Consider the following 26,138-nt stretch of genomic DNA (forward strand, 5'->3'; position numbering starts at 1 on the left):
AATGATCTGTACAGTGCTGTACCAACATAAGGGAAATAAAAACCTATTTAAAGATGTGTGGCAAAAATGGAGCTTTAGTAAAAACAATTCATTAGTAACCTGAAACTGGAGATCTGTTTGTCTATCTTTAATTAATATTATATAATGCTTACCAGGCACTATTCTCAGTTATAACATAACCCATTTAAGCTTTACAACATTGTAAAGTACCGTATTTTCCGGCGTATAAGACGACTTTTGAAACGAAAAAAAGTCAACTGAAAATCGTAGGTGTCTTATACACCGAGTATATCCCGAAAAACATCTCAATATGCCACTAAACTGATTTTCCAACTCAATCCCGCACCAATGACTGCAAGGCTGCTCGGACCGCCTCTCTAACTCAGCCAATCCAAGCAGGCTTTTTATGCATGCAAATTATACATGTTCTGTACCCAAAGCTACACTGTGTTCTAGTAAAAAGCCTGCTCAGATTGGCCAAAGTCAGAGAGGCAGTCTATTAAAAAAAGAACTGGTGTTGCCTCGGAAGTGGGGAGTAGTCTTATACAGCGAATATAGGCCTAAACCTATGTTTTAACTGTAAAATTAGGGGGTCGTCTTATACGCCAGAAAATACGGTAGGTATTGTTACTATTCCCATTTTATAGATAAAGAAGTTGAGGCAAAGAGATAGAGTTAGCTTAGTCAAGGTTAGGCAACCAGTAAGTAGTAGAACCTCCAAAAATTGGCTTAGTCTGAATTACTCAGGAGACCTCTAACTCGGTATTTCTATGCCTGGTTCAGAAGTTTAATGTTTGCTGAATGTATTACATTTTGTGGTTTCATAGGCAAGTCCTCAATGGAAAACAGTTTCCCCAATTAGAAAAAACAAAAAACAAAAACTGACTTTGAATTGCCCAGAAAATTAATAAGTTAGAGCTGAATATCTTATATTTTTAAAAATTTATAATTTCCATCTCAAAGATAATGAGTACTGAATTCTGAGAGCTCAAAGACTAAACAATCTCATATTTAACAGGAATCTCACATTTGTTCTTGCCCCCTGACCTGGTGTGGGCTCCTGGTGAAGCTGTGCAGACATCCTCCTCCTGGGAATCAGATGCTCTGCTCTTAGGAGATGTCGATAAAAGCAAGGAAACTCTCTAACCCTGTGATACTTTTGATGCAAACCTCACTATTTATCCCAATGAATGTGATCACTTTAAGCAACCAACTCGGGAAGATCAGCAAAGCTATCAACTATCCACAAATACACTTGGAATCCCTCTTTAGAAAACACTTTCAGAGTCCCTTAGTAACCATCCAAGTAACCGGCTACCCTACTTCTGTACCGGTGTTTTACACTAAGACCGAGCCTGTCAAATATACAATCTCCTTATCCATCTCTTCTCTAAATGGCCTCTCAGTAGTTCCACAAAAGCTTTTACATTTGGAGATGATGTAACCTAACACTGAGATTGCTGAGAGGCACTGTTGCACAGTTACTATATATATAGCAGTGTAATTGGACTAGCTATAAAAATTCAAAGGGCAACTGCTCAAAAGAAGACAATAGTCATTTGGAAGTGTGGGTTGTTGATATGCACTAAAAATTTAATAATTTCCCTGCCTAGTGCTTGTCTTAGACTTCACAGGATCCTTGCTGTCTCTGCCCCCTTCAAACACGATGTCCCTAAGACTTCCCCTGACTGACTAGAAGGAACAGCAGGAAAAGAAGGTTCTTTCCTCTCTGATGTGTGGGACTTCCAGACAGTTCTCAAGTGTCCCAGTTCAGAGACAATATTCAAAAAATACATAAGCTATTCATACAATAAATCAGAATCTTCCTGGGATTTCTATTTGTGCTAGACAATGACTAGAGTACAATATGTTGATCAAATACATAAGGTAAAGTAAAACCACGGTAATGTTCAAACCGTGTTATCAACCATGTTTGATATTGGGCTGCTTCTTTGCTTAACAGGTAGAAACATTCTTAAGACCAGGAAGTTATGAAAGACAGAGAGTGTCCAATCACAGAAAGGATTGAAACAACACCTGGCGAAAGCCACGAATCCCCTTCAGTATGGTGAGTCATTAACACTTTGGTCCGTTTTCACTTGGGCAGCACATCACACATTGGAGGAGCTGTCCAATGAACAAGGAGGCTACTTTACAGCCTCCTTGGGCAAGCACGGTCGCTGTGACCCGCTGCTGAGAAGGAGCGTCGGCTTACCAACGATGATGCCAGGTCTCCTGTCCATCTCCACGACGTGAGGGTGGACACCTTTGTAAGCGGCATCACTGACCACCTGGGTGTTCTTCCTCACGCGCTCCGTCACAGGGTCATCCACGACAGGGGTGAAGCCCCTGCCCTTTGTCTTTTCAAAATCTTCATGATATTTGACCTGAAAAAAAGGTAAAATAATATTAACTCAAACTGCAATTTCCTATTTTTACATGGCTCACACATTCTTGACGTAACGACAGCTGTCACCGCACCAGCTACATCTAGCTTATTTTCTGCATATATGTATGTTTTTCCATTCCAAATATAACATCTGAAACTCCAGCTTCCTAGCATCAGAAACCAAGCACTGATATATTCACAGTTCGGCATCATTATGGTTAGCAGTTCTTTTAAATTATATATAAACCTGTATATCAATAAGAATTTTTAAAAGATAGAAATATTTTTAATCCTATTTCCTCTCTAAAATATACTAATTTAGGTACAAATTCATTTCCTATTCATTAACCTTTAATATGCAATACAATGATAAGCTAATTCCACACTTATTCAAGAAAAACAGTATTAAAATTAGATTAAGAGAATTACAAATAATTAGAGTTATCTGTAATAAATTTAATTATTTGTAATTCATGTTGTAATTATATACAAAGGTGTCTCTATACTTCAAAATATACACTTTTCAGGTTCTGAAATTGGATTAGCGTGATGGTTGTTCAACTCTGCAAATTATACAAATCACTAAATTGTATACACTTTAAATGGGTACACATTATGGCATATAAATCATATCTCATGAAACTGTTTTTAAATACATACATATTTTTAATTTTCTTTGCAGCATGCCAGCACACCAAACTCTTCCTTAAAATTAATTAGAAATAAGTCCAGCCAAATTCTTCCATAAAATGCATTTATAATAGTCATGTTAGAAATAAAAACACACCCAAAATATCACCCAGAGAAAAAAACATTTTATTAGAGAACATTTCCGTTACATTTCAGTGAGATTAAAAAGTCTCCCCAAAAGTACAGGCCCCTCCGCATTTCCATGCTTCGTTAGTTATCCGGGTTATTGGTGAACTAACGCCGACAGCACGTGGTGTGGTGCCACTCCTTAGTGTATTTTAGTTGTGAGAAGAAGGATCTGGTTGTACCCTACCATTGAAATATGATTTTGCGCTTCTTTGGCATATCTCAGACCAGGTGTATCTAAAATAAGACTTGGTCTACCTTTCATCTGTTTATGGTCCTGGGTATATTTTACCTGCAAAGTAAATGGCAGAACATACTTAATAAGACAATTACAATCTTTATAAATTGCATAACTTTTCCAAGTTTTCCAAATGAGTAAAATATATACAACATATTCTAAATTATTCTCCCAGGTAACTTGTTCAGTGAATTAATTTCATTCTAGAATGACAATCTAAAATTTTATAAATGTAAATTTATACAGTGGCAGCTTTTGGAAGTCATCTGAAATAGCACGTGCTTACTGCATAGATCCCAAATATTGCTTGAAAATATATTTTGTTTTCATAAGAAAAAAAAAAGGACTGCACATAAATAATAAATGATACACCCTTTGTGATAGTCCAAAATGAATAAAACCACTTGCCGAACTAATATTTTCTTGATTCTTCTTTACTCTTTCCATTTCAGGAGTTACACTTAAAGCCGTAGCTCTTCCCAGCTGACCTTTATAATAAACCTATCATTTCAGAGAACAAAAAAATAGTGTACTGTGAATCAATTCAACAAATAAGAGTCTCATAGTATTTAACCAAAAAAAGAAAATTATGAAAAAAAGAGGTTGCTATCAGATGTCTAGTCATATTTTAAATGGTTGTACCTTAAATCAATCTATTTTAATTCATCCCATAGCAATGAATCCCTGTGAATGTACTCAGATATATGGACATACCATCAGTAACACTGTAATATGCATTCCATCACAAAGGAATGTGATAAGAAATGTCTTCATGGATATTACTTAAAAGTACCTCTGCCTATATAGAATGGCACCATTGTGGTTTCTTAGTAATTAATTGTGGCAGATCTTTTGAAAGGTTATCTTTAAATAGGTGACAAGATCTTTGAATAAAAAGGCTGGTGTGTTTCCCCCTCTACTCTCTTCCTCCTTTTCAATAACCAAGTCCCTTTTTGAGAGTAATGGAGTCACATCCAGTGTGACTCTAAATATTGCAGGAAAAGATGAGCATCTACTTCTCCAAAATATAGCTGTCAGGAAAAGTGCCAAACAATAAGATGCCTCTGCTTTATAATCTGGTCAAATAACTTGAAAGGTTTAAAGAATATAAGGTTTCTTTGAACCTAATAGATTTCCAAATTTCCTCCTCCAAAGAACTCCATCTATATGTTAATGACTTCAAAGAAAAATTCTCTCTGGGAACTGCGCCCGTCTGTGGATTACATAAACAGCAAGGAGCTAGAGCAGGCTGGGAGTTAGTGTCTTAGTAAAAACTGGCAGCCCCTACCAGGATCCCTAAAATGGGCCTGCCTCGAGTAACCTATTTAGCATACACACTTTATAGTTGCTCCCCAGACAGCGTCCAAAAATAAAGTGATAATAGCTGGGAGTGGGCTGAACAGGCCAGAGAGATCGTGTAGAGGAAGGAAAGGGAGTGGGAACGCTGACGTGCAGGGCCATGACGCCAGGAGCCGCAGCCGAGTCCCTGTGAGGAACCACAGCCAGCACGAGCAGGGAGACTAGATAAGAGAGACACACATCAACCTGCGGACTAGTCACGCCAGCCTGTCCCTGGGAACTCTGGAAGGGAGAAAGGGAGAATGCCTGGCGATGCTCACAAGACCTAAGACCCTGAAACCTTCCCAAAAAGTTGATAGTCCATTAAGAGCAGAGCCCAATGTCAACTCCAGGTCATGAACACTTGTCAACATCACCCCTTCAGCGACACGCTGACAATACGCTTGGTGTTATTAGAAAGAAGTTGCTAGGATCCCACATTGCTGATGTTCCTCTGGTTCTCTTTCACTCTCTTCAGCTCTGGTGGATCGGAAATGGCAGTTGCCTGTTTAATCTCTCCTTTGTATTTTACCTGAGGAAGATAAATAAGAATGTTAATGGGCAGAATGATGGTTTCCACCCAAACACCACAGACAATGAGCCTCAAATTAACCCTGTCTTCTCACACATCGTTTCTACTGTAGATATGTTGACATCTACCACTGGATTCTGATTCATCTGACTTAGCAAACACAAGGACTGGTTGTGCTTTTTAAAAACGAACTTCTAATAATTACTTTGTGTGCAATATCCAAACTAACTGCCAAAATTCCGGGACTAAAAGCAATGGGCACAGAAGGGGGAACCATCAGAATGACGTCATTACCTAAGAGCTATCATGAGGTCACATGACAACCTGGGAAAGCAGGACTCTCTTTCTGACCCAGGGCTACCATCTTCAAAAATCAAAAACCAAGGAGGAGGGAATGGGGACCAGTGAAAAAGGCAAAGGGGATTAAGAAGTACAAACTATCAGTTATAAAAATAGTCTCGGCACAGGGGATATAATCAATAACACTGTAATAACTCTGTATGGTGGCAGATGGGTACTAGACTCCACCAAACCTCTGGCCCCTAACTAGTCCTTCAGCTCCCCATTTCCCTTTCTCTGCCCGCAGGGAAGCCTCCTGTGGCAGGGGCCAGAGGGTGAGTGCTGAACCAAGCCCAGCTCCCCAGCTCCTTTATCCCCCTCTTCTGTCTTTAGGATGGGATGCTGCCATGAACCCTAACATTCATACCAGTTCCCCTCTAACTGGGGAAGGAACCTTGAGAGGGCCCGAATTCATCTACTGATTGGTTAACTGAAGCCTCCTTCATTGTAGTAAAGTCTGATCTCCTTGGAGACACGTCAGTAAGTAATTTGGGATTTTTTTAATGGTGGAGAGAAAGGCATCTGCGGGCTGCTGATGCACTCCCGCCACCCCTGCCCCTGTCCGGCTGCTGGCAGGCTCTGGACTTCCTACCAATCGGGGGCAGGGCTGATGGTCTGGGCCTCAGCGAGTCCAAGCGTGTCCCTGAAGATCCAGTTAAGCTTCTGCCTGAAGTTCCACGGTCACCTGCTGCCCTGAGGGGCAGTGGACACCCCCCAGCAGGCTGATACAGAGGCCCGTCAGCCCTCCCCCTTCCACAAGGCTGGCCCACGTCCAGCTCTGCAGGCACCGCGTGTATGACAGCCTCTGGGTCTCTGCAGGGTCCTTCTTCATCCAGGGCTGAGCCCTGCTGCCTCTCCGGGCTGGGACACAGCAAAGTTCTCTTACACCGACACACAGCCAGCGCCCACTCCTTCACCTCCAGGCAGTTTCAGCCCCTTTCTTGGGGGCTTCAAGAACACACATCTCTCCGGCCTATGCAGATGGTGAGGTCTGTCTGACTTGGAAAGGGGGAAAGGGAAGTGATGGTAGGGAATGAGGAATGAGTCACAGAACCAACTTCTCAGTCGTCCAACATTGTGCTTCTGGGAGGGGAGAGGTATCGGGAAGATGTAGGAGAATGTGTGAGTGGAGGAGCAAAAAAATCAAAACAAAACAAAAACAAACGAGTAGTTATACCACTTTCTCTGCAGGTCACCTATGCTTCTCTCTCGCTTCTCCCCTTCCCTGGTTGCTCTGCCAAGTTCCCCGGTACAGGCGGGCCTGCTCTCGCTGGGGGAGCTGCTGCACTGGAGTTTGGGGAGTCCTGCTCATGGATGATGTTCAAGGGCAGGCATGAGGGTGGCCCAGGCCGGTGACGGTGCCCTGGATCTCGAGCCTGCTCCTTGGAAGGCTGGCAGAGCCCTGCCTCCTCTTTTCCAGGGGCCACACACGGCAGCGGTGACAGAAGTCCAGGGCTCCATCCCGAGCATCGGCCAGAGCATTCAGCTCTTTGAGGTCATCATGGTGGTGGCCCCTGTTGCGCACGCCAACACACACACACACACACACACCTCAATTCCAGTCACCCAGAAGTAGCGATGTCTTCCAGTCTTGAACTTGCTGTTGGAAAGTAATCTTGCAGATGTAATCTTTCAGCAGCTCCTCCTTACATTCAGAGTCTGAGTCTAGCAAGGCCCCAGGGGCGTTCCCAGGGCAGACACAGAGCCACTGGGCTCCATTCCAGGGGCTTTGGTGCCTGTGGGTTGGCTGATGTGTCCGTGTTGGAAGGCTCAGGGTCAGTGATGATTCTGGGGGGGTCACGTGCTGCTTCTGCTGGGCCCACACAAAGGGCTGCCCTGTGCCCCCTGGAGGCCCCTGTGGAATTGGCGCCTGGGGACCGCTGCCCACAGAGCCACACTGCACAGGCAGCTGCTGCTGCGGTGGCTGGAAAGCATGAAATAAAATGGCAGCGCTATCTGTGGGCGTCTTGGTAGGTGATCAGGCTGATTTCATGTTTCTACTGCTGGGCCAGTAGGTGGTGCTTGGGTGCTGGGCCGGCAGTGGTGGCTGGCACAGCAGCAGCTCAGGATGATGATGATGATGATGATGGTCCACACCAGCCAGAACACAACACCAGAGCTCATAGTAGTAGGTGCAGTGCTGAGACTGTCCACAGCAGTGGCCTCTCTCACAGGCATAGCTTTGATTGCTGGTCCCCACACAGTCCCATCCTGTGGGAGTTCAGCGCTGGCTGACAGGGGGCTGGGCAGCATCTGCAGGAGCTCCTTGCTTCCCAAAAGCCTTCTTCTCTCCATCTCACCTCCTCCCCTTCTCTGCCTCCTCTAACACCACCTCTTCCTCTCTCTTCCTCATTCCTCATTATTTTTATTATACTGGAATATCTGAGAGTTTGAAGCCAAGATGGTTTTGTTTTCTTACAGTTATTGTCTAGTCATAGGGGTGTCGAACTCAATCAGAGAAGGGGCCAAAATCTAAAATCCAGCCTAAATCGCGGGCCGAATGGTTTATTGAACAGTCATAAACTGTCATTGTGATGGAAACGCAGCGGAGTGCAGTGATGACAGCGCGGTGCGGGCCACATTGCAAGGCCTGGCGGGACGGATTTGGCCCGCGGGCCTTGTGTTTGACACATGTGGCTCTAGCATAATGCTGAACATGTATCAGGGGCTTACTAAGTATCTAGTGGATACATAGATTAGGATAAAGAAATGGGAAGAAGTGCCGAAACCGGTTTGGCTCAATGGATAGAGAGTGGGCTTGGGGACTGAAGGGACCTGGGTTCGATTCCGGTCAAGGGCATGTACCTTGGTTGCGGGCATATCCCCAGTGGGGGGTGTGCAAGAGGCAGCTGATCGATAACTCTCTCTCATCGATGTTTCTAACTCTCTATCTCTCTCCCTTCCTCTCTGTAAAAAATCAATAAAATATATTTTTTTTAAAATTAAAAATAAATAAATGTCTTTTAAAATTACCTATTTGGAAAAAGAAGGCTATTGTTTATACTGATAAAAGTTCCATTAAGAGGGAGGGAAAAAACCAACAGGAAAAATAACTATTGAGGGTAGCACCTTTGAAATTATTTCTAAATTCCAGGAAGCCTGGTTTAAAATCTCAGCCCTGCCCTTATAAATTGTGGGTCCCTGGCATGTTCTCTGACCTCTCAAACTCAATTTCCCACTCCTGCAAACCAGAGAGATAAACTGTACCACCTCATGGGGTCACATAAGGCATGTAGCACAGGGTCCACATTAGAAGTACCTCATAATTGTGAATTATCATCACTTTATTAGCAATAGATTACTGACTGATCAAATAATATGTCTTAGGACCCCAGGTCTTCTTTTGACCTACTCAGTCGACCATTTTTCTCTCCGTTGACAGCAGACCCACAACTCCCCAGGTCCTGGCCTGGATGTAGTTTTAGAGATCTACTAACTACCTTAGGAGGCCCGGGAGGACAGGAACTGGGTCTTATCCATCTCTGCGTACCAGTGACCAGGATAATGTCTGGCACATTGGTGTGCTTATTAAAGATTTTTTAAATAAACAAACATATCTAAACTACAGTAAAACAACCCCAAATTTCCTACAGTCCCCTGGGCAGGCCCCAGTGATGTCCTTCCACGTGTGCCTGTGAAAAGGACCATCACGATGCAGAGTGTTGTGATGAGTAAGAACATGTAATGTGCGAAACAACGAGAGAAAACACGACAACTTGCCATGCTCAGCTGCTCCTGGTTCCTCCTCACTCTCTCTATCTCTGGTGTCATGCTCACTGGGGTTGCCCTGTAGCACTGCTCTTTGTACTGGAGCTGGGAACACAGGACAAGAGAGTGTGAGGCTGCGGGAAGGAAACGGGTCCCCCTCCACCGGAAGGATCAGAGGAAATGCGCATGCTACAGGGCATTCATTAGTTAGAATCTTCATCAGGATCCCAAGTGAAACATGGATTGCTAAGAGACTTCATCATATTGATCCCAGACTACACTTTTTCTTGTCCAAATGTTTTGAAGTCCACCTTTGGTGGTTATCCTTTCAATTGCATCATGTATTGGACCTTATCAATGATAACAAATGATCCTTTCTGTGAATTTATTTCTTCGTAGCAGTAAAGCAACACTGATCAAGTTACCATTTTATATTTTAAAAGAAAGGGAGGTTATATCAGATATGCTTGTACCTTAGGAATGAATGGTCACTATATAAGGAAACCATGAACCCCAAAGTTTTCTTCTCTGGAAACATCTAACCTTGGAAGGCTTGCCCTCTGGAATAGTAGTAGGGATGTTTTCCTGGCCTGCAGCACAGAGGTGTCTTTGCTTAGCCAGCGTGCCAGACCCATCATCTGTGGTCAGCTTTCCCAGCAATTCCATGCACCCCATTAAATAAATGAGCATCCAATACAGAGGAGGGAAATGGTATGTCCCTCAACTGAACTTTTGACAGGCAAAAGTAAAACTCACAGATAAGCCAAAACTGGTTTGGCTCAGTGAATAGAGCATTGGCCTGCGGACTCAGGGGTCCGGGTTCGATTCCAGTCAAGGGCATGTACATTGGTTGGGGGCACATCCCCCGTGGGGGGTGTGCAGGAGGCAGCTGGTCGATGTTCCTCTCTCATCGATGTTTCTAACTATCCCTCTCTCTTCCTCTCTGTGAAAAATCAATAAAATATATTTTTTTAAAAAAAACTCACAGTTAAAATCCCATAAAGAAGTCTGCAGGGACAGTGGTAGCGCATTTTTAGAGTTTAAATTTAGCATAGAGTAATTTTTTTTCTAAGAAGTTACCAGGCCTACAGTGCCTTCAGATAAAATGGACTTGAGATTCCACCCTCAGCAGTGAATGTGCAAGTGAAGAGCCATTTGATAAGTTTGGAAAATAAGTGACAAAGGGACATGTCCCTTCCTCAATGTGTGACCTTCTCTGAGCCATGGTGTGCGTTTTGAGGGGTTAGGCAGACTCTGTGTCTGGGATAACTGTGTATGTAAAAGTGAGGAAAGGTCCATTATAATCACTATTGGTGGCAAAATACACGGAGATCACTCTGGATAGAGCTCAGAGTGGGGGGAAATCTGTGGAATAGCATTACTGATGTAGAGAGACTACTGAAGCTGATTTCTGGTGGATGTAGGTTTGGGGACATAAGGTTGATGTACAGATTGTTCATATTTTCCATTTATCCATTTGCAAACATGCTAGGTGCTCTTACAGGCAATATCTCACTTAATATTTTAGCCCCAGTGCTATAGATGAGGAAACGGAGGCTTGGAGAGCTTGGTGGCTTATAAAGGTTCTAGAATAAGTAAGGTCTGGAGATGGAATTAAAATAACATTCCAGAGTCCACATTCTTCCCCGCTATTCCAGTGTTATCTAAATTTCCACCATTTGCACACCACTTACCTATATGTCATGCCAGATGCCATCTGTGCTGTGATTAATGTTATTTTTCATTTCTATTACTAGCTATCCTTTTTCAAATAAGGTTATTTTTAAGGGAGTATTATGTTTCTATGATGAACACATTAAGGCTACTTAATCACTAAGTCCTATCATTAGCGGGCCACTTACCTGCCTGTGAACCACATTTGAGGAAAACTGTGGGTCTCCCAACTGCACCCTTAAGACCCCATCGTCATCTGGTGCCACACTTCACCCCTAGAACCCATCACACAAAGCCTCCCCCAGCTTGGACAAGCTTGGATTCTGGACAGAATCAGTTTGCTCTGCCAGAAAGGCCATTCCCCAGCAAACCCACCCCAAACCTTTATTAATTCTTCAAGATCTAACTCAAATGTCACTTTTTCTCCAAGAGTTCTACTCTCTTTCACTAAGACAGCCTTCCTTCTCTTCATTTCCCTATATCATTTTGCAAGAGGAATTATCACTTATTATCAAATGAGATACTAGATGTAAAGTACTCAAAAAGCAGAGTAAATACCCAATAAAATATTGGTTATTGTTATAACACTTAATGCATCATCATTACTTTTTTATGCCTGTTTCTCCTAGAGACCTTGAGAATATTCACAGCCTTCACTTTAGGGTGTACTTTACTCATCTTTTAATTCCCCCCAAAATAAAAATACAGAAGGAATTCAATAACATGTATGTGTTTTTTTTAAATAAGCAAATGTACATGAAGTATGGGCTAGGACTAACGGAGGACATGAAAGTGTGTGAGATCCTATCTCCGCTTTTCAAGAACTGGCCCTCCTGAATGGTATTCACCATAATGGGCCTCCACCTTTGTGTCATGTATGATACCAGCCAGTAAAACAGAAAGCAATACTAAGGGAAATGTGATCACACATTGCTGATATTCTTCTGGTTTTCTTTAACTCTCTTTAGCTCTGGAGGATCAGAAATGGTTGTTGCATGCTTTATCCCTTCCTTATATTTCACCTGCATAATTTATTTTTTAAATGTGTTATTCAACACAAGGCTTTTAAAAAGTTAAAAATTCATCATTTGTATCTATTGCATAATTGGAATTTTTTAATTCCAACATTAATTTTCCTTCAACAGGAATACAAATTTTTATTTTATCTGATACTTTCAGGGTTCCTTTATATACAGTACAAATAAGTCCATATCTATTCACCTATCCATCTTGTAGGAGTTTTTTAATTAAAGTAAGCAAATGTTGTTTATGATAATAAGTTTTGTCATTAGGCAGATATACAAAAACATCTTGGAAAATATTTAAAGTAATGTAATAATGTATTACTGTATATACAAAATGTCAAATTAAGTTAGCTGCCGAATCTTGGGAACATTGCTTATTTGACAGAGAGCATTCAAATAATCCAGAATAAGGAAAAAATAAATGTGTCCACAATAAAAGAAGAGAAAGGGGGAGTAGAGGTGCTTGTTCTATAAACAGAGGCCACTGTGTCCTGATCACTGTAGAAAAACCAGGAGCAGGAATGAGCAGCTGTCTTCTGCCCCCACCATCCTGTCATGGAAAGCCAGCCTCTATCCTGGCATACAATGCATTGAAAAGCTCCTCTTTCAAATCTATTTAGAGGAACATCAACCGAGCAAGTGGTAATACCAGAACATATTTATGCATGGGACAAGAAACAGCTCTTTTAACTTTTAAGTGCCATCATATCAGGTGTTATTTTAATGTCTAAAATTCATGGAAGATTGGATTTTAAAAAAGGACACAAATATATATTTAGGTGTGAAAACATAGGCTAGACTAAAGAGGCACTCATTGACATTTAGCAAAGACTTAAATCTACAAAACAACAACAACAACAAAAACACACTTTAGAAATCACTTGGTAGCATTTAAGGTGATTACGGCTAAAATATGGGGAGTAAAAAAAAAAAAATGTGGCACCTAAATACCTCAGATATCATCTATTGCAGTGTCTATGGATTTAATGTGAGTAATAATACCAACATTAGTCTGGACCCAAAAGATTTTAAATTGAGAATACGCTGAAACAGGCTATCTCTAAATAAGATTCAGAAATGGTTCTTAGAGAAAGGTAACAGCTAAAAGGCTTGTACTCTGGAGGTGGAAAATTCCGAGATCTTTAAATGTTAGAGAATCATATCTTGGTTTGACAGATCTAGCTAATCTTGAAAGGGCAACTTTCCATTTGAATACTAAGCAGAAGTTTATGGCCCAGCCTCACGGAGATGCAGAACTATGCATTGATTGTGTGCTAGAAGAGGCTGGGGGACGCTGGGAGAACAAGTAATGTACTGTACCACTTGGTGCGATTTTCCTCGGGTGAGAAGTTAAACATGATTAAAGATGAACATTTTTGTTTTCCATGGGACTCTAAACTAATCAAAATGGCACAGTCATTTCACTGTAGGCAATAGAATTGCACACTACAGAACATTTATAACATTATATTCCAGTACACTGATGTGTACATTTCAAATATTATCATTTGAGAGTGAAGGAAACAAGCATCTTACACTTCTCTGCCAAACTGATTTCCTGCCAGACCTGAGTGTTGCCTGAGACAGGCTCTCTCCATGTGGAGCCCAGCACACTTACATACCCTCAACATTAGACCCTTCTCCTTGTACTTTCTGCAGGAGATAGCTTCCTTCGTGCTACAGAGATTTTATTACACCAGCATTCTGTAGACTTTTTTATAAATTCATTTTGAAGTATGTTTTACTACAGCATTACTTGCCTGTCCGCTCCTTATCCACAAATACCAGCACACACTCCTATTCTAGAATAAATGCCACATAACTGTCAGAGTTCCTGACACAGGAGTCAAATCAAGGAATTTTCTTTTGGATTACTTAAAGAAAGGTTTGGCCTCCAAGGGCGAAGGTAAAGAGAAGGCCAAACAGGGATTTAAGAAAAGAACCCTTTGACTTCCTCGTCAAGAAACAAAACATACGTAGAAGGATACCCATTGATGTATGGGTAGCTATTATCCATTGTTAATGTCAAGCAATTTTGTTATTATACCCTTACATTAAGTACCTTCCCAGCCCTCCCCTCTAGCTCAAAAGGAAATGGAAGGGAAGTTAATTTGCAAATGATAGTTAAAGTGTCCGTTTGCCTTGCTAGATGCTGGGACAGGTAGAGGCCAATGGCTCCTTTGAAATCTTCTCCTAAGACACCAGATAAATGTTCTAAGGCCTTTCATCATTCTCTGGGGTAAAATGCCTTTCTTCCAAGTTTCAGAGAGGTACTGAAATGTGTCCTTTCTCTAAAAACATTAATACAGCGAAAATCCTGTTTAAAAAGATAAAATCTAATCCTAGTTGTCATGACTATACTATTAAAGTGATCGATCTCTTGTGCACTATGATACAGCAAGATGAAACACTGCTTTAGGTTCAAGGGAACAACGCTACAGTTTTTCTTCTGAAAGTTAGATATTTGATATTAGATGAAATAGCATGTCAGCAAAGTAAAGAATTTAAAAAAAGGCAACCAGTTTAGTAAAGAATGAAAAACATTTATCTAACTTACATTTGCTTTTGGAAAGGATAATTAATGCCATAGAAAACTTACTGAGCTAATATTCTGCTGATTTTTCTTCACTCTTTCAATCTCTGGAGTATCTTTTACTGCTGTGCCAGCTCCTACTTCTTTCTTATAGGATACCTTTATTATAAAAGGAGGAAAAGAATAACTATATGCTTATTAACATTCAAGCCCTAGACTTGATTTTTATGAAAGACAATTTCTCAATTCTTAAAGTATTGTGATTACAGCTTCTATTTATGAGTACCATTGACACATTAATCAATTAAATAATCCATTATGAGAAAAAATGACCCACTTTGGTTTCATAGGGCCATAATCTTACAAGTAACCCTCTTATGCATGCTCTAAGGCATGCTTGGTATCTTCCCAAATTATTTGCTATAAGAATATGTTAGAGAACTAGAGTTTCCTTCTTCAAATATAAATGCCACAGGGGTATTTTGAGAAAAATCAAAGTGCATATTATAAAAATTCACTAATTCAAAAGCAATATGAAATTTTAAGCACGTATTAATCTACAAACAAAAAACTGCCCTCATTCTCTTTAAAGAAAATATTAAGTCTATCATCAACATCAAGTTTCCTCATCTTTCATTTATTCATTCATTAACCTCCCCATGTCTTTCCACCTCTACCAATACCTATGCCTTCCCAACATAAAGAAGAAGAAAAAAGTGTTCTACAAAAAAAATTAAAAAAAATACAAGAATTATAAGAAAGCCACGAGGACAGAACAAATCCCTCTTTTTGAAGTGTGATAATCCACATGTCAGGGTGGGAAGAGTGGCAGGAGAGATGTTCTCCTCCAGTGTAGAGGGCCGCCTCAGAAGGCACATGGACATTCTTTAAATTGTTTAGCTGAGCCTGAGGCACTGGCAGAGTACCCTTGTCCAAGTGTCAGCAGGGGTGGGTCTAGATATGTAAATCCAGTAATGCTAGGGCCTAGTTAAGAATGCAAATAAGCTCCTTTGACCCTATAAAATAAACCTGCTGCGTGGCTCAGGTTGCCTTTTGCTGCCTCTCCATCAGAGAGATGGCGCCCACCTAGCGCCCAGCTTGATAAATCTATTTCTGCCTCCTTGTCTCTTTCTCTAATTTCCTAATCCCCAGCTCCTCCACTCAGGAACCTGTTGTTTTCCATGATGGACATGAAAAACAGAGGAACAGCCCACCGCACTCCAGAAGCTAGAAATCTAGACTGCCGTGAAATCACAGGACTTGAGAGCCAAAACAGCCTTTTTCTCAAACCCTGCCTCCCAACAGGACTCCATTACTTAGCACAGCCCGACTATGAAAACTGAGAAGCACTTATCCATTAGCACTCTGTCAATTTCTCAGCAAGTAGAAAAATATTTCAGAAGTTATCAGACTTAATAGAATTTATATTTTGATGAGACATTTGCTTAACTACTACATGAGCTAATTCTATATTAAAATATTGGCTGTATGGCTTTAGCGGATTTGGCTCAGAGGATAGAGCATCAGCCTGCAGACTAAAGGGTCCCAAGTTTGATTCTGGTCAAGGGCGCGTACTGGTGACAGCTTAATCCCAGTCCCTGGTTGTGGCACATGTGAGGGCAACCAATCAATGTGTCTATCTCACATCGACGTTTCTCTCTGTCTCTCCCCTTCCTTTCCACTCTGTAAAAATCAATGGGAAAAATACCCTAGGTAAGGATTAACAATATAAATGAAGAAAAAGACTGGCTGTCTGGTCAGTTTTTATCATTTTATAATTCAGTTCATATAGCCATTAAACATAGACCGAATTTTTTAATTAATGGTGCTGATATAATTCCTATTGCTCAAAATAAATATATGAAAGTTTTAAAATTGATTATAAACTAGTAAGTCCCTAGATATATAATCAGTGCAGGTCAGCAATGACTGGGAAGGAAATCTCTTCATTTGACTATTTTTATCTTCAAGGTAAAGTATGTATAGAAGATTAAGACCTCTTTTCCTGAGTGAAAATTAATAAATTCAGTTAAAAATAACTATAGCTTGTACTAAAGAAGAAAATTTGGATTTGTAATTCTAAAACAATTATAATGAATGAAGATAATAAATTTCATATAAAATTCAAGTAATATAGCAAAAACATGAGACAAAGAGGAAAGGTCCTCCTTACAAAATACAATTTCAAGGAGGCGACTAAAAAGGAATAATGGCTACTCACTGCACTAATGTTTTGTTGAGCTGTCTTAATTCTCTGGATTTCAGGAGTGTCTGCCACAGGAGAAAAGTTAGAAAGCATCTTCTCTGCTTCATCTTTATATTTTTTCTAGAAATATAAACAGTTAATATCAACCTGAAACTTTGTGTGTGTGCACACATATACATGTGCATGTGCACATATGAGACAAGGACAGATAAAATGATAGTGATATTACTTCAAACTCTACTCTACCATATGGCTGTAAGTTATATGTTATGATTCAAAGCAGTTGTTGATGCAACAGCAAAAATACGGGAGTACGCTAACAGAGTAAGCCCGCAGCCAGGGAGCAGCTGCACCTCTGCTCAGGCAGTGGTCCACTCCCGGCCATTCCAGGCCTCAGGAGGGCTTGAGTTCTAAGCCACTCTTGGTTTAAAACCTACTCTTTCTGAACAGTCCCAACCCTGTTCACAGTTGCCCTGTTCATAGTTCCTGCAAGTAACCTGGGTCTCTATACCTTCTTGTTTTCACGCTTCTGGGATTCTGTTCTTCTTCAAATAAAGTAGGAAGAAGAACATTTGAGGCCTGGCCGGGTGGCTCAGTTGACTGGTGTGTCATCCCATACACCAAAAGGTTGTGGATTCAATTCCCAGTTAGGGCACATACCTAGGTTTTGGGCTCAATCCCTGGCCAGGGTGTATATGGGAGACAACCTGTTGTCAATGCTTCTCTCACATATCAATGTTTGTCTGTCTGTCTGTCTCTCTCCCCACCCCCCTTTCCTCTTCCTTTTTCTCTAAAAGTCAATAAAAACATATCTTCGGGTAAAGATTAAAAAAAGGTAAATTTTATTAAGGTAAAAAGTACCTTAAAATAAATATTATTATTCCCTCTTATAGATGGGGAAACTGAGTCATTAACTAAGAAGTGTCAGATCTAATAGTTAAAACCAGGCACTCTAATTCCAAAATCAGTAATGTAAACCATTATGGCACACTATTGCTTGTTAGGAAAGGTAATTATTATTCATGTTGAAATGCACCATAGATTCATTATATCTTCTAGAATCCCATTGTATCCAAAATAATTTTTAAAAATCAACACTGGTCAGTTAAAACAGTTCTGTAAAGACTTTACTCTTAAATCCTTTACCTTCTCGTAGCATATAAAATGCTTTGTTACACTCTCCTTGCATGGTTATTTGATTATTAGATTGGCCTGTACCGCCCAAAGAGCAAAACCATATATAATTTTGCATGTAAGCAGGTGCTCAAAAAGTATTTGATTAATGAATTAATGAGCTTGGTATTCCTCGATAGCAACTTCTCTCCACTGAATCAAATAGCCATTTGTCTATTTTACATATTTATCTAGGATACTAGAGACCCAGTGCATGAGATTCATGTGGAGAGGGTCCCCTCAGCCCAGCCTGCACCCTCTCCAATATGGGACCTTGAGGGATGTCCAACTGCCAGTTTAGGCCAGATCCAGGCAGTATATATAGATTCCCTTTCACCTTATACTTTGTGCAGTTTTACTCATTTTTAGTTTTAGTTGGAGCTATTTTAAAGATAATACTCATTATGAAATGAGAAAAAGACAATTAATTCATTTGTAATCTTGTTTCTGTACAGTGAACATTAAAGCTAAGTACGCAATAGAGTTTTGGGGTGTTTTATTAAAAGGTCTACGTGTCCTTGGATACAAAGCAGGGGTTCGGGCAGAGGAGCTCTGACAGTGACTGTCTGTGGAACTGAATCTGCGGCAGTTGTCCCTTTCATTAGCAAAGTTAATTAAGTTTGTCCAATGGTTCCTTTGCAGTGGAGTGCACTGACTTTGAATTCAGTGCCCTCAAAAAAGGTATCAATCCTAGAAATACACAAAATACAATGTGATTGGCTATTAGAATACACTGTTCTGAGCAGCTTAATTACACCAACCTGGCTATAGATTTCCGATGCCCTCTTGGCTCGAAGCATATCTGGAATGTCCATGCTCACTTGCATTCCTTTCCCTTTGATTTCTGTTTCCAGATCTTTCTTATATTCTATCTAAAAGAATAAAAAGGAATCTTCAGGGCTTTGCTTAACCTTTCAAAGCAATGTAGATATTTATGTGTTCAAATCTCAAAGCCACACGTGTGAAAATACCATTTGTACTCGTTCTATATACAACTCAATGTTTGCTTTAAACTTTGTATGTCACTCATTTCTTACCTGGCTGGCCATTCCAGATGCTTTCTTGGCTCTCTGGATATCAAGTGTGTCTGTGCTCACCTGCATGCCCTTCCCTTTAATTTCAGTCTCTAGGTCTCTTTTATAGTCTTTCTGTAAAAAAATAAAACATGCAATTAGAACTCCAAACTAATTTGAAAATTTTGATGTCATTTCACCATCAGAATCATGTCTTCTGGAGATATGCTGGACCTTTATGTCTTTTATTTCTATAGAACTTAAAATTTTTAATTTGTGGTAGAAACATAACTTGGAATGTCTTAGTCATAAAATCAGAAGGCTTTTTCCTACTCACATGAATTAAGAAAGAAAACATAGTTAATCCAGGGGAAACTCTATTTCCATTTGAGAAAATTGCTGCATTATAGATTAATATATCACTCAGTTAATGAATATCAATAAGATGGATTTGTAAAATTGACACTTTTTGCTCTGAGTAATGAATAATTGCTGGTTGCTTCCCTGAAATCTATTGTAACTCCTCCTTTTCCCTTCTTTAGCTCTGATTTACCCCTGCTCCCCCACTCTAAGCCACTCAGCTCGCGTGAGTCATAGGCCCTGTTGCATAGGCCCTGTTGAACTTAAATCAATCATTATACCTATCCCTGGCTCTTCATGATTGGCTCAGGGATAGGTGCATTCTTTCTCCTCGAGAGCTATCAAACGCCTCTCTTTCCTTCTGTCCATGAAGGAAGTGGCTCCAGAAGCTGCTAGATGCGTCTTTGCAAGCAGAAGAAGAAAGCCTGCCTAAAAATTGAAAGATAGAAACTGAAACTGAATTATACAGTTTGCATCCTATGTCAAGCTATGTCTAAGAATTCCTCTGCTGTTTCGTACAAGAACAGTAAATGTTCTGCTTTTCTGAACTATTTTGAGTTGGATTACCTGTTACTTACAAAATATCAAAACTACACACACAAATGTCTTAAGAGACTCTTGTCACACTTTAAAACTAATGATTATAAAATTCAGCAAGCTGTACCCTTATAATTGCATTCTTTTCCGGATGCATGCTACCCTTCAAAGAAAAATGCTATTGACAATATCTAATTACACTTCTTCCAAAACAGTTATTTCCCATTGTGTTCACATACTCTAGATTTATAGACTCTCTAATTTAAAGAAAATGCTGTCTTGCTTATTTATGATGTAGTGCTAAATTTAGAGAAGTTGTAAATAAAAATCTCAATCTCACAGAAATATTACATTTTTCCTTTCGTCCAGTCATAAATCTGCCTATTTTTATTGTCTGTTTCAATTTTCTGAATAAAAGTTAAAGTAATAATGTTTAACTTTTAAAAGAATAACATTTAAATATTACTATGTCTGTAAAGAGTTCTAAATTTTTAGCAAGCCTCTGAATGCCCCAAAACAAGACACTTCATCTGAAGAATAATATATTAATGGACGGAGGCCCTAGTCATAGATGGCCAGCAAGGTCCCACAGTAGAAGGTATGTAATTTAATTTTCCAGTATGAATCTTTAAATCTAAAGTATTTTAAAGCCAATAAATAGACTCTGTAGGGACACCAGATACATCAGCTATTTATTGATGCATACTAAAATACCTTAGAATAGGCCTAAAACAACATGAAATAAGCCCTAATGCACGTCCCTTTTCAAAGCCTCTGCCTGAATCATCTTTGCTAATGTCCCAATAGCTAAAGAAAATCACAGTATCAAAAAAAAAGCATGGACTTAGGTACTAGAAGATTTGGCTATTGGGGACCAATCATTCATGTAACAATATATCACACTGACTTTACTTTTTTTTTAAAAATGAACGTGGTACTATGGCAATATCCCAAACTCTCATTGAAAAGGATCTGATAACCTATCAATTGGGCAAAATGGGACATGGCTATGATTATATGCAAATGAGACTTTTGGATTGAAAGATAACTACATCCCCAAAATTGATTTGAGCTACATGGAACCATAATACAGCTGACTCCTCTATGCCTGTTTTCCCCCTGGGTTCTTAATAACTAAATTTGTACCTTTTTTCTTATTACATAATCCCAAGGTACATAGAGAAATGTAAATCTGCATATAAATGAATAAACTAAGGAAAGACATGACATTCAAGCTTTTATAAGAGTAATGCATCATAGAAGCCTGTTCTTTAGAGAAAAAAAGTTTCTTCTTTCCATATTCTTTTCTCCAGTAAAAGGATGCTTTTTTTTTTAAGCCTCACTTCTCAGTCTCATGAGGATAATTTTGAAAACTCTTCTGCAGCCTTGATCCACTGCACATATTCCAATCCAGTACCTTGAACTAATAATGGATGTCACGGTCTCCTCAAAATAACAAAAACTTCGGAAACTTTTAAGTAGTTATTTGATAGTACCTGGTTAGTTAGTTATTCAGAAATCTAGGGAGATTGCCATAAGAAAGTACTATTAATCTAATAAATACTATATAACAAAGAGCTAATATGCAAATGGTTGTCACGCCCTCACACAGTCATACCTTAATGGCTCAGACACTCAACACTAGGGAGAGAGGAATGGTGACCAGCCAGGTATAAATGAGCTCACAAGAAAGAAATGGGGACCAGCCAAGCTGCGGCCTGGGAGAAGGACAAGCTGCCCACCTTGTGGTCCCTGGCACCAGTGGCTACACCTGCGGCCTGAGAGAGGTTACAAGCCACCTGACCACGGTCCCCTGCTGTTGAGGCGGGCCTGGACAAAGTTGGCCTGGGTCCTGGGTGCCTGTGGCTGGCCAGAAGGTGGGATGCCCAGGTCCCAGGTGCCTGTGATTGGCCAAAGGAGGGAATCCTGGGTCCCAGGTGCAGGATGAGGCAGAGGCAGTTAGCGGCGATCAGGCAGGCTGGCTAGCAATTAGAAGTCAGCGGTCCGAGATTGTGAGAGGCAGTTGGACATCCCCTGGGGGGTCCCAGATTAGAGAGGGTGCAGGCCAGGCTGAGGAACCCCCCCCACACACACACACCAATGCAGGAATTTTGTGTACCGGGCCTCTAGTAAGTAATAAGAAAAAGTACAAGAAAGAACTAGCCATGCAAAAGACCAGGAGAAGGACTTTCAGGAAGACAAGAGAGTTATATAGAGACCCTAAAACCTGTGGAGATACAAACTGGAAGTCTTGAGCTGTAGCATGATGAACAGGGAAGAAAGGTGCAGTATGAGGATGGGCAGGAGGAAGAGCTTGAACACCAAAGAAAGGAGTATGATGTCTATGCTAAACATGAGTGGGGAAAGTAACATTAATTTAATTCTTCAAGGATTGTTCTGGCTGATAATAGCAGAGAATAGATACTAAGGAGGCAAATTCTGGTTAGGAATCTATTGCAATAATTTAGGTAGTAGAGATGGTAGCTTGGATGAGGGTGGGGAGAGGAGATGGTTTTAGGAAACCATTATGGGAGTGGAGTCAATAAAATTTGCTAACAACTGAATCAACGTGACTTATGGGATTTCTCCTCCACCCTTTGCTAAGAAGGAAGTAAAAGAAGGAAGCAGATCTGAGAAAAAAATAAGAATTCTGGTTTGGGCATGTAATGTTAAGTCCCTGTTATAAAATATTGTATATGTCATCTACATGTGATAATATCTATGAAACACCAAAAGGTAAATGGTTACATCTTTACATCTATGTTACAGAACACTTAATTTTTTAATAAGAATGAGGAAGAATTATAAGAAGTGACTTGGAAAAGGGTCTATAATATTAAGAGAGAAAAGCAAACACAGAACAAAGTACTAGTACATGTTAAGTTTTTAAGTCTGTATACAAATTTTTGTTCCATTTATATATATATATATATATATATATAAAAGGCTAATATACGAAGAGTCCCCTCAGGAGACTAGGAGTTTGATCACTTGCTATGATATACACTGACCACCAGGGGATGGCGTGGAATGAAGGAAGGCCCCAGCCGGCAGCTGGAAGGCCCCAATCAGCCCTGATAACCAGCCAGGCCTACGGACACTACCTGTGCATGAATTTCATTCACCGGGCCTCTAGTATATATAGATAGATAGATATAGATATAGATATAGATATAGATATAGATATAGATATAGATATAGATATAGATATAGATATAGATATAGATATAGATATAGATATAGAGATAGAGATAGAGATAGAGATAGAGATATATAGATAGATATATAGATATATAGATATATAGATATATAGATATATAGATATATAGATATATAGATATATAGATATATAGATATATAGATATATAGATATAGATATAGATATAGATAGATCGATCTGGAAGGCTCTATAACAAATTTATAAAAATGGCTATCTCTCAAGAAGAGATAAGAATTAGGGTCAGAGTGAAAGGAGGTTTGTAAGACTTGTTCAGCATATATTTCCCCTCTGCCTTTTCTAAATGGAACCAATATTGGTCAAGAATTCTATGCCAACCCCATTCTCTTTATCTAAACCAATTATGGCCATCCCATTCCCAGCAGTCACTCCCCTGGTAATGAGTCGGCTACCTCCACCCTCCAGATATCCAGAGTGGGAGTCAATCCTGAGCCAACTCTTCTCACTGCAAGTGCCAGGTTATATATCTCAGAGCAGCTCTACTGCAAGTGCCAGGTTATATATCTCAGAGCAGCTCCACTGAAGCATTTCCATTATCAGCAGGGAGATAAGTAGCATCCCTTAACCTGTACCCCCAACTTTCTCTTTACATATATTTCTCACAAAATCATCTCTTCCCAACTACTCTCCAATCACCAACTCTTTTATATTCTTGAAAGTTTGGGGGGAACTTCAAGAGGTATGGAACCAATTCTGGAGTATTTCCTTTGAAAAATACACATATAGTCTGACTTTGTTACCTGATATGCATCATATCATTGCATCTAAGCCAAAACTCCTAAATTAACATCCTGACATTACATGTATTACACAAAGAGGAAATGATATTAGACAAAAGAACATGGTCATTGATGACATATAATACTCCAACCCAAATGATGACTGTAGAAATTACGGGAATGGTGATGAGGTCAACAGAGGACTTTTTGAGGACATGCAACCAAATCACACAGAAATGGCTATCAATGGCATCTTAGAGTCTTCATATGTGATTTTCAAACTCTGCTCAGAAAGTTGGAAACAAAAATGGAAAGTAGCACATAATCCATCCTTAAAGAAAAAGCAGTATGAAAATATTTAGCATAGCCTAGATTAACGGGAAATTTGTTGCATTATAGGATACGATAAGATGTGTGTACATGCACATGTGTATGTTTATTATATTAAAATGCCTTCCCCCAAATTTTCTTTGATATATTTAAAGGAAATGAGCCAAGCAGAAACTGTAAGTTTTCAAATAAGCATGATGATTGGAAATGGTTTCTATTCCAAACTGTTAAACTAGTCACAGAAAGCTTTGCAACATTCCAAGCACCAATCAAGTTGCTAATATGACTGTTAAGCTCTGAAATATGATTCTCTAGGTCTGAATCACTTATTCTGCTCACCTCTGAAGCTATCTCTGAAGCTTTTTTGGCATGTTGTATTTCAAGGGTATCAATGCCAACTTGCATTCCTTTCCCTTTAATTTCTGACTCCAGGTCTTTCTTGTATTCTTTCTGAAAAACAGCAATATTTACAACATTTAGGCACTCAGGGGACAATAATATGTTTGTAAAAATGGCTAAACATATTTATTAAGAAAAGAAAAAGAAAGCATCACAGCTTACTTAAGTGCTATGAATGATCACCTAGAACTAAAGTCTCTGAACCTCTTAGAACTCTAGTCACTATCCTCACTACCAAGGACATTAACCATACAAGTGGGTGACCAAGAGAACCATCTGAGGTCACCAGCACATTACAGGCCCTGAGCATAGATACAATGAATGGTCAGGTATGGGCATAGGATAGAAGTTGATTCAATGAGATTCAATCCTTGGACTAAAATTATAACCACAAGAATTCAGATGTTCACTCCTCACTGGGATTACTGGCCACAAATATAGTTATCTTGTCATTAAGAGAGGTCATCACTTAGAGACAGCCTCCCAACAGTGAAGCAACAGAGAAAATAATGGAACTAAGAATGAGGAAGAGAAACATTTGAATTCCAACCTAAAAGAAACCTGATCTTTGGAATTCTCTAGTCATAACCCAAAACATTTTCTTTGTCACTCAACCAGTTTGAGTTGGGTTTTTGTCATTTGCAATCTGACTAACAAGGTCATCATCATCATCATCATTGCCATAGTTTATTAACAAATGGGTATAAAGCTTTAGATTTTTTTCACTGCTAAATTCATCTATATTCTTTTCAAAGCACAGTGCCATTGTTTGATACCAAATTTCATGTAAAGTGAGCAGTGGTCACTTTCATGTTAATAAAGAGTAGACTCATGCTATAAAAAGTAGACTCATGCAGCATGCTAGGCAAGGATGGAGACAATTGGTTTATCAACATGTGAACATTTAAGCTGCAGTTACCACTAGACTGTGATAACACAACTCCCTAATCTTCTGACTTTTACTTACTTAAAAGATCAAGTTATAGCTCATAAACTTACATTGGTTTATAATATAGATTTGTCTCAAAAACAGGCAAATAGTAATTTTTCTCATACCATATAAAAAAAAAAGATGAGCATTGTTTTAAAAATTCATCCTATCTAATAAAAGAATAATATGCAAATTGGTCATCACTCCAACACACAAGATGGCTGCCCCCTTGTGGTCAAAGATGACTGTCCCCATGTGAACACAAGATGGCCACCACAAGATGGACAGCAAGGGAAGGTAGTTGGGGGCAATCAAGCCTGTATGGGAGGAAAGTTGGGAGTGACAGGCCAGCAGAGGAGGGAAGTTGGGGGCGACCAGGCTGGCAGGGAAGCAGTTAGACATCAATCAGGCTGGCCGGGGAGTGGTTAGGGGGTGATCAGGCTGGCAGACAGAAGTGATTAGGGGCAATCAGGAAGGCAGGCAGGCAAGCAGTTGGGAGCCAGCAGTCCTGGATTGTGAGAAGAATGTCTGACTGCCCATTTGGGCTGGATTCTATCTGGATCAGGCCTAAACGGACAGTCAGACATCCCTCAAGGGGTCCCAGATTGGAGAGGGTGCAGGCTGAGCTGAGGGACACACA

The 26,138-nt window shown here is 40.0% G+C and overlaps 1 protein-coding gene and 1 pseudogene across 4 annotated transcripts in view; both read right to left on the minus strand.

Moving 5' to 3' along the window:
• NEBL (nebulette) overlaps window positions 1-26,138 on the minus strand; it is a 364,126-nt gene that overhangs the window by 29,736 nt on the left and 308,252 nt on the right. For 2 of the 4 annotated variants that reach the window (XM_045587984.1, XM_036459604.2), the window contains exon 5: window positions 2,216-2,387. In XM_045587984.1, coding sequence (XP_045443940.1) covers window positions 2,216-2,387 — 172 coding nt within the window. Of the gene's footprint in view, window positions 1-2,215; window positions 2,388-3,392; window positions 3,498-3,851; window positions 3,945-5,220; window positions 5,314-9,372; window positions 9,466-11,963; window positions 12,057-14,658; window positions 14,752-16,813; window positions 16,919-18,732; window positions 18,844-19,008; window positions 19,120-24,507; window positions 24,619-26,138 lie in introns of all 4 variants that reach the window. The other 2 variants (XM_045587986.1, XM_045587981.1) reach the window with 2 other exon arrangements.
• Window positions 5,324-7,947, minus strand: LOC118731222 (annotated as a pseudogene).

Source organism: Pipistrellus kuhlii, unplaced genomic scaffold (genome assembly GCF_014108245.1).
Source record: "Pipistrellus kuhlii isolate mPipKuh1 unplaced genomic scaffold, mPipKuh1.p scaffold_m20_p_1, whole genome shotgun sequence".
NCBI classification, from domain to species: domain Eukaryota; kingdom Metazoa; phylum Chordata; class Mammalia; order Chiroptera; family Vespertilionidae; genus Pipistrellus; species Pipistrellus kuhlii.